The sequence below is a fragment of the Leucopleurus acutus genome (genome assembly GCF_964270905.1).
Source record: "Leucopleurus acutus genome assembly, chromosome: 16".
Lineage (NCBI taxonomy): Eukaryota > Metazoa > Chordata > Mammalia > Artiodactyla > Delphinidae > Leucopleurus > Leucopleurus acutus.
This window is the reverse complement of record NC_139158.1, coordinates 31,647,152-31,662,982: the sequence shown is the minus strand read 5'-3', so window position 1 is coordinate 31,662,982 and position 15,831 is coordinate 31,647,152. Positions and strand designations below refer to the sequence as shown.

The following is a 15,831-nucleotide window of genomic DNA, read 5'->3' as shown; positions in this document are numbered from 1 at the left end:
GGCTAAATGCAAAGCCGATGGTCCAAGAGATGCTCGTTGTGTTTGGAGGATCATTGTTTCCCACTAAGTGTGAGTGCGGGTAATTCTCTCCTCCGCGGTGAGCTTGCCAATGAGCGCTTCTCGGGCATCACAAGTTTGCTTGTTGCCCTTCCTGCTGATTGTGGCTTGCTGACCCTTCCTCTCCTCCCATGAGGACCTCCTGGCACCTGTGAAGTGACACATGAATGGGACCACTGACCGCCTGAACGTCCAAGAGGGGCTTTCATCTCTGGGATGACTCTGTGTTGTTTCAAAAGCGAGTCGCTAACCACGGAGAATCATTGGATTAACTGAGCCTTTTCTGCTTGAGGCTCAGGACTCTAGACCAGGTGAGCATGAGGCCGGCTGGGGTCAGGGAGGACACGTCCACCTCCTGGTTGCTGCGAAGCCCAGATCTCTGCTGCCTGCCCTCCAATTTCCCACGGTGCCTCCTGCCTGGTTCCAGGTCGCGGGAAGCATGAAGCCCGGTGTCTGAGACGCAGCATCCTCCACACACAGGATCCATGTTGCAGCCAGCCGGCATGAACCTGCTCAGAAAAGCTGTGATAAAGGAGAACATGCCTCTAGCTTGCTGTATGTTTTTGCAACACTTACCTAACCTCTCTGGTCCTCCGTTTCTTTAACAAAGAAGAGAAACCCATCCAAAGGGCAGGAGTGAGGATGAAGTGAAGCCAGAGGAGACTCACGGAGGTTGCAATCAGTAAGTTCTGTACATGATGAAGGAGGTGCTTTTGCTTTTTCATGGGTTTGGCACTCAGCCTCCTCCAGCCCACACGAGACACACGTGCCTAGACAGAGCACACACCGTGCCAGGCAGCACTCAGATAGCAGCCAGGGCTGGAGCCCGGTCCACAGCGGCTCTCAGGTGGTGGCCTTTGAGGAAGAGGAAGCCGCAGCCCACCGAGATGGGTCCATGAGGCCCCCACGCCAAGCCCCTCCCTCCCACCACGACCAGGCATCGGGGCTCAGATGGCCTGGTCCTGCCTCCATCTCAGGCTGAGCACGCGGGCTGCTGCCAGGAAGGCCGCCCCGGTGAGGAGCTCGGCGATGAAGCTGATCCAGCCCAGGGCCAGGGACCAGCCGAAGCGGATGTCCACCTGGTCCAGCAGGGCCTTCTCCTCCAGGAGAAACAGCGCCTCCCGGAAGGCGGCGGCTGAATACGCGATGTAGACGCTGATGCCCGCGAGGGTCACCAAGGCTGAAGGGGTTGCAAAGGAGAGCAGATCAGACCCCCATCCCCGGGCCCTGCCCCTCCTTCCCACTGCCGGTCCCTCTGCCCAGTGTGCTCCCTCCTCCCTTCCCCTCCCTTCCTGCCACTGGTAACTCCTGCCCATCCCTGCATCTCAGCTCCTGGCGATTCCTGGACCCCCCACCCCCCACGAGCCAGTCCAACCCACCGTGGGGTTTCGCAGCATCACATGGCCCTCCATCACTTCCCAGGTCAGAATTTGTTTGTGAAACGACTTAACCAATGCCTGTCTGCCCCAATGTGAGCTCCAGAGGGTCCACCCTGGATGCCCAGCCCCTAGAGCAGCACCCTGCACACGGCAGTGCTCCATGCATACATTATTAGAACGCACTGTCCAGTCCCATAGCCACTGGTCCCACACGGCTCTTTAAACTTTTATTAATTTAAATGAACATCTCAGCTCCACGTTGGCACCTGCCACACGCCAAGTGCTCGTTGCCTGTTTCGTGGCAAATTAGAGAATTTCTCCATCAGGAGAGTTCCCCTGGAAGGTGCTGTTTGGAGAATTAGTCACTGGGCAAACTATTAATGCCAATGTTAATAATAATAGCAGGTGGGTGGAGGGGATCAGAGCCTCACCGTATTCTCACCTCCAGGCATTACTTTTCTTTATTTCCCTCCATGGATTCTGCGTGTGTGTGTCATTACTGTTCTTGTTCTTTTTTAAGGTCCATTTCAAATGCACCAGAAGCAGGGAGGCCATAAAACAACCAGCTGTGAGTTTGGTTTTAATCAATCAAAGCAACGCCTGTCAGGATGGCAGGTGCACATGAAAGACTGAGGGTGGCCAGAGTGAGGGTCTCCCTCCAGCCCATGGCCCTAACACTGACGCTCTCATAACACGCTTCTTCTGTGAAATAATCAAAGCCATTCTCAGAATCTGCTCTCACCCCTATGCTTCTCTCTTGGGAACACAGACCCAGGGACCCTGGGTGGGGAGCTACTGATCCCTTCCAGCTAGGAGATCACAGGAGGGGGAAGCAAGCCCCAGAAGCGATGGGACCCCCCAACCCTTCCCTTCTGGGGGATCGGGCACAGCCCCTCCTGGAACCCGGGCCCCGTGCAGGGTGGGCACCTACCTCCAAAGAGGAAGAGGGTCCCCGTGAGCAGGAGAAGGAGGGAGGCTCGCAGGAGGAAGCTCAGAAACCCTGTCATCCCCCCAAAAACCATCAGGATGAGGCTGAGGGGCAGCAGAATCACAAACGTCCCATGCATGGCTTAGGGGAGACAGGAGGACAGCAGGTTACTAACATCCTTCTGTTAATCAACAGACATTCACTGAGCACCTCCTGTGGGCCAGCACCCAAACGCTGGGGGAAAAAATCAACACCACTGCTTCTTATAATAATGATGATAGGGCTTCCCTGGTGGCGCAGTGGTTGAGAGTCCGCCTGCCGATGCAGGGGACACGGGTTCGTGCCCCGGTCCGGGAGGATCCCACATGCCGCGGAGCGGCTGGGCCCGTGAGCCATGGCCGCTGAGCCTGCGCATCCGGAGCCTGTGCTCCGCAACGGGAGAGGCCACAACAGTGAGAGGCCCGCGTACCGCAAAAAATAATAATAATAATAATGATGATGATAATAATATTATTAATAGCAACAGTTATCGAGGCTCAGCTATGCCAGACTTTGTGCTGTATGAGTATCAGCTCAAGTAATTCTCACACACCCTGCGAGGGAAGTATTGTCCTTGTTCATTCGCTTCTTCACTCAGCACGTGTATTGAGTGCATGCTTTGTGCCAGGCTCTGTCCCCGGCACAGCGGATTCAGCGGCAAATCCACCAGGACTCCTGCCCTCGTCGGGCTGTGTGGATTCAAGCAAGTGAACAAATAAGTGACAAAGTTGAGCGGTGGTGACAAACTCCTGGGGCGGGGCGTGAATAAAGCAGAGGAGGGGCCGGAGCAGTGGCTCCACTGAAGAAGTGACATTGGAGCAAAGACCTGAAGAAGGCGAGGGAGGCAGCTGCGCAAGAGCCGGAAGGGAGGGGCCGCAGGGAGGGGCGGGGGCGGAGTCTGAGATGGGAGGGCGTGTGCCGGGTGCGGCTGAGGCTGGCAAAAGCCGACGAGGGCAGCGGGGAGACAGGGAGGGGAAGGCGGTGCAGGAGGAAGGCAGAGTTAACAGCAGCTCACGTGGGGCTCCTGTGCCATCGGGAAGATTTTGAACTTCTCTCTGAATGAGATGGAGGCCACCAGACAGTTTGGGGCGGAAGAAACTAGAATTTAACTTCAGTTTCTAGAGGTCGCTCTGGCCACTATATTGAGAGTGGACAGCAGAGGGCGTAGTGGGTTGAAAGGCGGCTCCCAAGTTCACATCCAGCAGGAACCTGTGAATGTGACCTCATTAGGGACAAGAGTCGTTGCCGATGTAACGAAGTCCAGGGTCTCCAGATGAGCTCATCTCGGGTGAGACCCAATGACTTTATTTATTTATTTATTTATTTATTTAAACATCTTTATTGGAGTATAATTGCTTTACAATGGTGTGTTAGTTTCTGCTGTATAACAGAGTGAATCAGCTATACGTATACATATATCCCCATATCTCTTCCCTCTTGCATCTCCCTCCTTCCCACCCTCCCTATCCCACCCCTCCAGGTGGTCACAAAGCACCAAGCTGATCTCCCTGTGCTATGCGGCTGCTTCCCACTAGCTAGCTATTTTACATTTGGTAGTGTATATATGTCCATGCCACTCTCTCACTTCGTCCCAGCTTACCCTTCCCCCTCCCCATGTCCTCAAGTCCATTCTCTAGGTCTGTGTCTTTATTCCTGTTCTGCCCCTAGGTTCTTCAGAACCTTTTTTATTTTTTTTAGATTCCATATATATGTGTTAGCATATGGTACTTGTTTTTCTCTTTCTGACTTACTTCACTCTGTATGACAGTCTCTAGGTCCATCCACCTCACTACAAATAACTCAATTTCGTTTCTTTTTATGGCTGAATAATATTCCATTGTATATATGTGCCACATCTTCTTTATCCATTCATCTGTCGATTGTCACTTAGGTTGCTTCCATGTCCTGGCTATTGTAAATAAAGCTGCAATGAACATTGTGGTACATGACTCTTTTTGAATTTTTGTTTTCTCAGGGTATATGCCCAGTAGTGGGATTGCTGGGTCATATGGTAGTTCTATTTTTAGTTTTTTAAGGAACCTCCATACTGTTCTCCACAGTGGCTGTATCAATTTACATTCCCACCGACAGTGCAAGAGGGTTCCTTTTTCTTCACACCCTCTCCAGCATTCAGTGTTTGTAGATGTTTTGATGATGGCCATTCTGACCGGTGTGAGGTGATACCTCATGGTAGTTTTGATTTGCATTTCTCTAATATTAGTGACGTTGAGCATACTTTCATGTCTCTGTTGGCAATCTGTATATCTTCTTTGACTTTATAAGAGAAAGGGGAGAAAATACAGAGGAGAAGATGAGGTGAAAACAGAGATGGAGATCAGAGTGATGCTTCTGCAAGCCAAGGACCACCCAGGAGGGACGGCAGCCCCCAGAAGCCAGGAGTGAGGGCTGGAATGGATTCTCTCCCAGAATCTCCAGAAGGACCAATCCTGCTGACACCTTGATTTTGGACTTCTGACCTCCAGAACTTGAGACGATAAATTCCTGTTGTTTTAAGCCTCCAAGCTTGCGGTAACTTCTCAGCTGGCCGAGAAAACAGTACAGGGACCAAGCTGGAAGCAGGAAGACCATTGGGCGGCTACTGCAATAACCCTGGACCTGGATGGAAGCAGTGGGGTGGTGAGAAGTGGTCAGGTCCCAGGTATATTTTGAAGGTAAAACAAGCAACCACTTTGATGAGAGTAGGAGAAAAAGAGAGGGGCAAGGTGACACTGAGATTTAGGGCCTGAGCCACGGGATGGATGAGTTGCCATCTGCCAAGATGGGAAAGATGGGGGAGGCAGAGTGGGCTGCGGTGGATACCAGGACTTGTCAAGGGTGAGACGCCTGCTGGACTCCAAGCAGAGATGCCACAAGCAGTGGTTTACAGTAGAGCAGAGTTCAGTGGGAGATCTGGGTGGGTGTCAATATGGTACCATTATTATGAAGGTTGGAACAGAGAGCAGACAGAGTGGGACCCAACTCAGCCAGGGTGTTTGAGAAAATCTCACAGGGGCTGAGCTGCAGCTAAGACGTGAAGGAATGCGGCTTCACCAGAGGACGGAGGCGATAGTCAAAAAGTGTGTATCCAGCACCTGCCAGGTTCCAGGGCTCAGCAGGGAGCAAAGCCAGCAAGGATGCAGGAGTTCATATCCTTCCCAGCCACTGGAAGCATCCTCTGCTGGAGAAGAGTGACAGGTGGGGGGATGGGCAGGAGAGAATAGGGGGAGGCCAGAGAAAGAACGACTCAGAAAAGTGCCACCAGCATCCATCCCCCCCTCCTCTGACCCCACATTGCTTGTCTTTTGTGAGTCACTTAATCCTCAGAACCCCATTTTCACATCCATGAAATGGAGGTCATAATGTGCAGCTCATGGTACTATCATAAGAACAATGTGTGTGGAGAAAATGGAGAGTTTCATAGAGCAAGTATTAAATAAACCATAACCCTGCCAACAATAAAGGTGATGAAGATAATCACTCAGTCGGACTTCCACTGTGATCAAATCACTTTGTCTTCAAGACCCTAAATGCCACCAGCCTTGGCAAGTCGAGGAAACAAAGCTGATTTCCTTTCCGGGGCCGTCACACGATAAAATGTGATTCCAGGGGGCGGGACCTGTAGTCCTTCCTCCTTCCCTCCTTCCTTCCCTCCCTCCCTCCCTCCCTCCCTTCCTTCCTTCCTTCCTTCCTTCCTTCTTTCTTTCCTTTCTTTCTAAAGGAAAAACTTTGGGAAAGGAAGCACAACAGCTGGTGTGAAAACCTGGTTCTGTAAGCTCTGTCTCCTGCATGGCATTGTCTCCAGATGATGGCTGAGAAATGAAATCATTTCTCATTTAGAAAGTAATGAGGTTTCCCGGAGCTGGTTTGGCCCAGCAGTCCCATGTGTGAGGTCCCCAGACAAGGCTGCTGCTGAGTTCACGTCCATGTTCAATTAAATGTCTGTGCAAGAACAGGACACCCGCTGGGAAAGCTGTAAGATCTGCTGAAATTTGGTTTAGTATATATATATTTTTTTGGTATGTGCCTTGGTATTTTTTATTTTCTGATTTTCAGGACTGCTGTCTGGGGACATAAATATTGATTCTGAGTTATGTTCTACTTGGAAATGTCCCCACCTCCAGTCACATCTCACTCAGAAACAAACGTCTATGGGCCCCATAGAGCCTGGGGCTGCTGCAGGGGACAAGGTCTCTGCCCTCATGGAGACCACAGTCCAGTACAGGAGACAGACTAGAAGGAAATAAAGGGGATAATTACAGACCAAGTGTCACAAAGGACATGAGTGTGATGATGCAGAAAAACAGGGTGGGCAGCGAGGGGGGTGCACTTCTATAGATGAGATCGTTGTTTTAATTTCCTAGAGCTGACATAACAAATTACTACAAACTAGGTGTCTTAATAGCAGGAGGAATTTATTCTCTCACGGTTCTGGAGCCCCTAAGTCCAAAATCAAGGTGTCAGCAGGACCACGCTCCCTTCAGAGACTCCAGGGGAGAATCCTTCCTTGACTCTTCCAGCTTCTGGCAGTTGCCGGCAATCCTTGGCATTCCTTGGCTCGTGGCAGCATCCCTCTGTCCACCTTCATCTTCCTATGACCTTCTTTTCTCTCCTCTGTGATTCTCCTTTGTTTTACCAGGACACTCGTCACAGGATTTAGGTTAATCCACAATGATCTCATCTCGAGAGCCTTAACTCAGTTACACCTGCGAAGTTACTTTTCCCAAATGAGGTCCCATTCACAGGTACCGAGGGTTAGGATGTGGACACATCTTTTGTGGGGGGGGCGGTGATACCTTTCAATCCACTACAGTGTTTACAGTAGGAGCTCAAGACGTGAGAGCTAAGATTACCGTCTAGAGTTAATAATACTAATAATGTTGGAGATGAGGAAGATAACTAACATGCAGCCCTGTCCTCAAGGAAGCTATGTTCTGATGACAATAGACTCGAAAATTTACAAAAATTATAAAAATCCACTTCCTTACCAGGCATAACAGGACTGAATATCTCTGAGCATTTCTTGGAGTCTCCAAGTCATACTGACAAGGTTTGAAAATAAAGATAGTGACACCTTCCCCTTTGGGAAATGGTTCCTGAGACTTCCTTCTTTCGCCAGAGCTTCTGATGTTTCTGGAGAATAATACTTCTCTGCTCTCTTTAAGAGAAGGACTGTTACTTCGCTAACCACCCCGGGCTTCCTGACCTCGCAAGCGTTCTGCAAGGCTGCTTTTCCCATCGAGCTATTCTTTGAACAGTGCAATAATGAATCATTCACACAGTTATCCTTGGCGTGAACGACTTGGCATTTTTCTGGGTTTGCTTTTCCTTTGCAGCAAAGCACTTCTGAGTTGAAAAGATCTCTTGCACCTGGTACGTATTTGCTCTTGATGGAAAAAAATGACCTGTCAACATTATTAGTGTTATTAATTCTACATGGTAATCTTAGTTCTCACGTGTTGAGTTCCTCCTGTAGGCAGTGGAGGATAGCAGAACTCTGAACCCAAGAAACAGGCTAGGAACTTTTCCCCTGGTCTGCCGTGGCCTCCGGTCTTGGCACACTCACGTTATACTGGAATTACCCTCGGTGTAGCATCATTCTAAAAGAATAGAAACTGCCTGGGTTCAAATCCCAGATCAACCAGTTACCGTGCAAACTTTGGTAACTTACCTAACCTCTCTGTGCCTCGGTTTCCTCATTTGAAAAGTGAGGAGTATAATAACAGTACCTGCCTCGTGGGTCTGTTGTGAAGGTTAAATGGGTTAAACACGTAAAGACCTCAGGACAGGGTTTGGCACACAGCACCTGTTCTGTAATCATTGACTGTTATTTTTATTGCCCTTCAAGCACTCCACTGAAAGTGGTCCCCACCTCCTTTTATTACATGCCCCTGTTTCATTTCCTTTGTTACACCTACTACTATTTGAAGCCATGTTATGTTAATTTATTCACTGGTCCGTGTGTTTATTATCTGTCTCCTGCACTAGACACTAAGCCTATGTGGCAAGGACCCCACCTGTCTCATCATGTTTTATCCCCAGCACTAAGCAAAGGCATTTGCAATGATTAGCTCCATTTTACAGATGAGAAGCCTGAGGTTCAGGGAGACAATATGACTTAGAGCAGAAGGAGGAGACAATAACTGACCTCCTGCTTTGGGTGATACCCTACGCTGGATGCTTTCCTTCTGTGATCTCATTTCATCTCAAAACAGCCCAGTTATTTTCTCAATTTATTATTTTATTGAAGTATAGTTGAATGACAATGTTGTGTTAACTACTGCTGCACAGCAGAGTGACTCAGTCATACATATATATACATTCTTTTTCATATTCTTTTCCATCCACAGGATATTGAATCTAGTTCCCTGTGCTATACAGTAGGACCTTGCTGTTTATAAAACAGCCCATTTATGGAAGGAGGTGGCTGGCCAGAGGTCACACAGCTGGGAGGAGGGAGGGCCCTTATCTATGATGTGGCTGACCCCACCCCCCACATCCTGCTGGGAGAGGCACATGACTCAGCTCAGCCAATCAGCACATTCCTTCCCTTCGGCCACACTGACTGGCTCAGACCTGGGCACATGATCCAATCTAGTCCAGTCAGAGACCTACCTGGAGGTTTTGCAGAATGACTGGGCAACAGGCTCCTTCTGCTTAGGTTGCTGATTCTGGAGAGGATTTAGTTGAAAGCAGAACCCAAACAGAAGCAAAGCCCAGAGAGGAGAAGAAGAAATTGAGTTTAGCTCTGGATCCCAGGGGACTTGAGCTTTTCAGTTTCCTGGACCAGGAATTCCTTTTCTGTTTCAACTAGTATGATTTGAGTTTCCGTCACTTACCATCAAAAGACTCCTGGCTGATACAGCGAGCCCGGTTGGTTCTAGACTGTGGCTCTTTTATGTAAACTGTGCTGAATTTGAAGACCCCCCCCCCCCCCGCCACCAAAACAAATTCCAGTCCCTAGCCAGGGAACCAAACCCATGACATCCCCAGAGCTAATCAGGAAGATAAAACATCCAAGCAAGGTGGATTTTTATTGGGTACTGAAGTAGGCTACCTGCTTGGATTTTCTTGGAGGGAAAACCAATGCTTCTTCCCATACAGCCCCGCGGGGATTTGTCTAGGAGGCTGACTCACAGAACACGCTGCTTGTCACCTGGCCTCTCTCCTCTATGGGCTCTGCATAAAGGGAATGAAACGTCTTCATATAATAAAAGAACTTGGACAACATTCCAAACTCTTTCTGGGGATAAAGAGATTCTGTGAAAAAGCTCTCTCTGGGGGTGATTTGCAGTGAGCACGAGGTCTGACGCGCAGCCTCCTCTCTGTGATGATACAGTGGTAGTAAGAGCAGCTAACACCTATGGCAGACTTAAAGGAGCCAGACACTGCCTGAAGCTCTTTAAACACACTCTCCCACTTCATCCTTGAATTAGCCTTATGAGGAGACATGACAGTTATCTTCATTTTGCCCATGGGGGAGCTGAGGCTCGGAGAGGTAAGAAATTTGCCCAAAGCCACATGCCTAGTTGGTGGTGAAGCGGGGGGTTAGACCTAGGGCCAAGGGAACAGATGAACAGACTGTGGATGTGAGTTTTGCCTGTTTCTCAAAACGCTGGACAACACACGGTTGGTTCATTATCAAGTTTCAGGAAGAGGCCAGACCAGTGGTGACTGTGGTTAGCCATCCAGTTTACTCACTGATGTGACAAGCAGGCTGAATGCCAGCACCCAGCCCAGCAAAGGGCCATAGATGTGACTGCATCTAAAAGAGGCTGGGGGGACTTCCCTGGTGGTGCAGTGGTTAAGAATCTGCCTGCCAATGCAGGGGACACGGGTTAGAGCCCTGGTCCGGGAAGATCCCACATGCCGTGGAGCAACTAAGCCCGTGCGCCACAACTACTGAGCCCGCACGCCACACCTACTGAAGCCCTCGTGCCTAGAGCCCATGCTCCACAACAAGAGAAGCCACCGCAATGAGAAGCCCACGCACCGCAGCAAAGAGTAGCCCCCGCTCGCCACAACTAGAGAAAGCCCGTGCGCAGCAACAAAGACCCGACACGGCCAAAAAAAAATAAAATAATAATAAATAAATAATAAATAAAATAAGCTGCACAGGAAAAATTTTAAAGTCCAAAGAGACACCAGCTTTGTTTAAGGCTGTAGTAGCTGATACACCATCTCCTTGCTACCTTCTCCAGCCTTCTCTGTGGACCACAGCACTACATTCAGAAGCCTGTTAGCCAACACAGGAGTTTTTGAACAGGAATTCTTGATTACTCTTGATATGCTCTGAGAACACCCAAAGTTCCTCCTAGCACAGCTTGGGGCTGAGGACAGAGTTCGTGAGACCACTTCCTTTCCTCCACCCCCCTCATATTCCAAGCATCTAGGGGATATCTCCTTCAACGGAACTTCATTCAGTGGTGTGCTGGAGCTGGATTATATCACAGAGTCAGCTGTTAAGTTTTCAGCAGTATGAGGAGCCAGTTGACATCACGTTGACAGCCTGAAACTGACCACAGTGGGAATATTTACACCACAGAGATTGGCAAATGCCACAAATCAAGACTCTCCCCTCCCGCAGACAGCCAATTGTTAAGTATTTTCCAGCCCACCACTGGACTTTAGAGAAAGAGTCTGGTTCATTCATATACTCATTCAGTCATTCAACAAATTTGGATTGAGTTCTACCTCTAAATAATAGAGTTTGCATTCACTCTCATGCCTGCTCAGCAAACCTTGGCTCATGGGCTACTCTATACCAGACTCTGTGCTAAACACAGGGAATCCAGCAGTGGCAAGAAAGACGTGGTCTCTGCCCTCATGGAGCTCAGGGTCGAAAAAAATGCCACACAACCTGCAGCACGAGTAGGAGCTGACCAAGTCAAGCTGGAAGGATGGGAGCAGGGAGACTCCAGTTGGAGGCAATGGCATGTGCAAAGTTCCTGTGGCAGGAGGAAACTTAGCACCCCTCCAGGAACTGGACCAAGGCCAGCATAGCCGGAGAGGAAAGAGCAAAGGGGAGAGTGGAGTTGGAGAGGGACCCTGGCAGCCCTTGTGGGCCATGCTAGGGACTTGTCTTCATTCTAAGAGTCACATCCCCAAGCCTCACTCAATAAGTCTATCAAAAGCTGCACATACTTTTCAAGGTCTATGGAACTCAGTCCTCATTTCCTCATCATGTCCTTTCTGTGGTACCTCTCTGGGCCTCAGTTTCCTCTTTGGAAAAATAAAGATTAAGACAGAGATGACAAAGAACTTCATAGGGAGGCTGTGGAGATGAAATGAGGACACAGATGGAGAGCGTTCAGCTCCATGTCTGGCCAGCTGCGAGCCTCAGTGAATCGAACTATGACTTTGACTTCCCTCCTTCCTCCACTGTTTATTCAGCCCGTTTGCTTTCTCAAATTCTATCCTCCCACCTTTCCAGAGTTCCAATCACCGTGCCAGGCACTGGGAAATCAGCCAGGAACAACAGACACATGGTCCCTGGCGACAGGGAGCCGTCCTCTGCCTCCTGGTTGCCTCTCTTGAATCATTCAACAAATATTTACTGCATCCCTGCTACTGCCAAGCGCTTGTTCTCAACACCGAGGATGCAGAGAAGGCTGACAAGGGGTTGTGACAGTCAGCTCCCTGGGCTGGTTTAGGTGTCTCTTCGGGCTCCCAGCCACCCTCCCTCGTGCTGCTTGTCACTCTGAAATGTAACTGCGCACTTCCACCTCGGTCTCACCAGCTAGTCTGTGCGCCCCCTGAGCGCCTGGCCTGGGCCTTCGGCAGCAGCACGGTGCCTGGCGCACAGAAAGCCTTCAGCCAACGTTTGTTGAATGAATCCTCAACCACACGTTACGGGTGGAGCAAGTGGACCCCGGTTCCTGCTCCTACCCGCGTTCCCCTCTCCCGCCGGTGCCAGAGGCCGCCCCGACCGCCCTCTCCAACGCAGCGCCAACGCCCCCCACCCCACCTCGCCTGCTGTTTGGACAAAAGCTCCCAAACTGGTGTCCAGCCCCGGGTCCTCCCCCATCCCACACTCCCCGGACTCACTGAGAAGTTGTCGGCTCGAGTCGCTGAAGGTCACGTTCTCCTGCCAGAAGGGGTTCATCAGCGGCGCGCACGGGCTCTGGACTGGATGGGGCAGAGGACTCGGTGGGCGGGGGCCCCGGGGTTCGGACCCCGGACCGAGGCTTCGCCCCGGCGCCTCTCGGAACTGCGAAGGCAGCCCCAGAAGCCCTGCCCACCTGCCCTTCCGACCCCAGATACCGCGTTTCGCGCCCCGGGGCTTGGGGGGTGGATGCGCTCCAAGCAACAAGTCCCGGGCGAGCCCGGCGCCGCGCAGGGGCGGCGGTGGCGGCCACCGCCCCGGGTACCCGGGTACGTCCTTACCCCGGCAGGTCCGCCAGAGGCCGGAGTGCGAGCTCAGAGGTTCGAGCTGGCTGCGGTTGGAGGCCCCTGCCGGGTCCCGCGCCCCCGGGCCGCTCCGCTGCAGCCGCTCTGTGTCAATGATGTACCAGAAGTCCGTGCCGATGGCGGCCGCCAGGAGCACAAAGCTGAGCGCCCCGCTCAGCGCCGCCGCGCCGGCCAGCGCTCCCAGGTGCACCTGCATCGCCGAGCCGGGACCCCACGCGCCGCCCGCAGCCCCCCGCGCCGCCTCCCGCGTCCCTGAGCTCGGAGCCGGAGAGCCGGCCTCCGGACCTCGATCCCTCCCTCCGACCCTGGCTCCGCCCCTCAGCCCCTCACCTGCGCCCTGGGACCTGCCCCGGCTCCTCCCTCAAACCCCATACCAGCCAAACCCCACCTCAGTCAACACTCCCAGCCCTAGCGCAGCCCCTCACCCCCACTCCTCACTTTCCCCCGACCCTTCTCCCTCCTACCCCCTCCCGCACTCTCCACGAACCCCCAGCCGTTCGCCACTACGCCCTGCCTCTGCCTTTCCTCCCCAAGCCCGGCTCCTCTCCTCGCACCGCCGACTCAACTTCCCACTTCCCTCCGGGTGCGCCAGGAGTCTTCCCTCTGCCGCCCTTCCCACCGCTCCCTCCTCTGCTCACAGCGCCCAGGTGACCTGCACTGTGAGAAGGGCTGGGTGGGGTGGGGGAGGGAGGGCGGCCTTCCCGCAAACTGGGGGAGCAAGAAGGACGGGCAACGGCTGTCGGGTTTGCAGGTAATCTTCAATAGCCTCTCGCTCCAGCTTCAACCACCCTTCCTCCAAAATCCACCTTCAGTTGATTTTTCTAGGCTGGCTACAGAGGAAAAAGACAGATCAGGTTCTTTTTTATAAAAGCTCTTTAACAGATTACCAGCAAGGTCCTACTGTATAGCACAGGGAACTCTGCTCAATATTCTGTAATAAGCTAAATGCGGAAAGAATTTGAAAAAGAATAGACACATGTATATGTATAATCGAATCACTTTGCTGTGCACCTGAAACTAACACAACATTGTAAATCAACTATTGCCCAATATAAAATTTTTTTTAAAATTTTAAGTTCTTTAAAGCAATGGGCCACGTCTTCTGAGTCCATCATCTCTACCACCAAAGTCTTCATCACCATCACTGCCACCACCAGCACCACCACCAGCACCACCACTACCAGCACCACCATCACCACCACCGCCAGCACCACCAGCACCACCACCATCATCACCATCACCATTCTTTTCTTCTATCATCACCATCCTCTTCTTTATCATCACCATCACCCTTATCAATTCCACCACCTTTTTCACCACCATGAAACCTTTCATTATTTCAAGAAAGATTCTTGAGTGCCTACGATGTGGCAGACACTACAGTTTATATTAAAAATATAGCCATAAACAATCCAAACACAGCCCCTACCCTTAAGAAGTGTGTGGTGTAGGCTTCCCAGCTTTTTCAAAGCCAGGAATGCAGAGGAAAAAAATCATACTTGCATGGCACACCGGGATAAATAGAAGAAGCTTCTAGAAGCTGGAGATGACCAGCCTCAGGGGCTGCAGCTACCAAAGGCCCCTGGAGGCTGCCCTTTATGGCTGAGAGACCAAAATCTTGGCGCTCCTGTGACACGTTCTTAAGGAAATATTGTGCCAACTCCCAAAATTTGATGAATTGGGGAGAGAATCCTCCAACAAAGCTTGCTTTGAACAGGGTACTCTGAGAGAAAGTAAAAGAGGGGAGGTCTCACTGGGATTCGGAATCCAGGAAGTGACATGGAGGATGAGACACAAAGAATATAAAGGCATTTGACGCCTAGGGGATGGCTTATACAGAGGGTTTGGTACATTTTAGAGAAACTCCAAGAGTAATCAGGCTGGAACATAGTGAGAGAGGAGTAAGTAGAGGGAAATGAGACTGGAGGAATAGGTTGGGGCCAGGCCATGCATGTCCTGGGGTCACAATAAAGAGTTTGGTTTCTAGTCTAGGCTTCTGACCAGTTTTGAGAAGAGTAGTGAAATGCTGTAATTTACATTTTAAAAATCTCACTCTCCGTATCGGCTTTAGTGTGGAACAGAGACTGTAAGGAAACAGGAAAGGAAGTGAGGAAGCCAGTTAAGAGCAACATAGAAGTAGAAGCAGCAAGAGATGCTTGGATGCCTAAGCTATGGTGGTGGCAGCAGTGAGGAGGGAGGGAAGTAAATAGATTTTTTTTTTTAATTGAGAGGGGTAGAACTGATAGGACTTGGGGATAGACTAAGGCTGAGAACCATTCTTTTCCTTGTTGCTTTATTCTCTCTTACCACCACCATCTTAATCTTCATCATTGGCATCCTCATCTCCATTAGCAGCAGCAGCAACACACTGAACAGAGCCATCATCAGCGAGAACACATCCTCCCCTTGATTTTACACACATTCTACTGCATCACCCCTTCAACCACCATCTTGATTAAGATTGATCTCTCCCATTACCATCCCCACTGATGGTTTTGCCTTCAACTCCATCACCTTATTACTGTTATCTTCCATTGCATCATCATCCAAGCAGTCCTCCACTGTTCCATCTACATTAGGGAGCCTACATGAAGGTAAAATTCAATAAGGCTGGTCCCAGGACCCCTAATAATGTCTTTAAGGTTTAATCTCTTCTCTCTCCCTTTCTCTCCATCTCTCAAGTGTTTTTCCTCTCCTGGCCTCATTCTTATTCAGACTCTCATTTGTTGGACCCCAGGAGCTACCTTTCACTGCTTAGCAACCCCAACAAAAAGAACAAATCTCTTTCTCAGCGGTGCAAGTCACATTTCCAGAATCGAAGCCCATATCCCCATCTCTGAACCAATCTCTATGAGTGATAGGGCTAGAAAGCTCTGATTGGCCAAGCCTGGATCGCCTGCCTGCTCCTGGAACCAAGGCAGGGTGAATTGGTCCCATCCTAACCATTTGAGTTTAAGCAGTGTCAAGGCTGCCAGATGTACCAAATAAAAGCACAGTGTGCCTGGTTAAATTTGAATTTCA

At 50.7% G+C, this 15,831-nt stretch overlaps 1 protein-coding gene across 2 annotated transcripts; it reads right to left on the bottom strand.

Annotated features, from left to right (window-relative positions):
- Positions 1-1,004: 1,004 nt before the first annotated feature.
- Positions 1,005-13,006, bottom strand: TMEM114 (transmembrane protein 114; the record flags this gene model as incomplete). Of its 2 annotated transcripts, XM_082856661.1 has the most annotated exons (4): positions 1,005-1,237; positions 2,368-2,505; positions 12,448-12,528; positions 12,787-13,006. In XM_082856661.1, the coding sequence occupies 4 exons, from the start codon at positions 13,004-13,006 to the stop codon at positions 1,005-1,007; spliced, it is 672 nt and encodes a 223-aa protein (XP_082712787.1). The 2 variants fall into 2 exon arrangements, with proteins under 2 accessions (XP_082712787.1, XP_082712788.1); XM_082856662.1 differs by lacking the exon at positions 2,368-2,505.
- Positions 13,007-15,831: the final 2,825 nt, after the last annotated feature.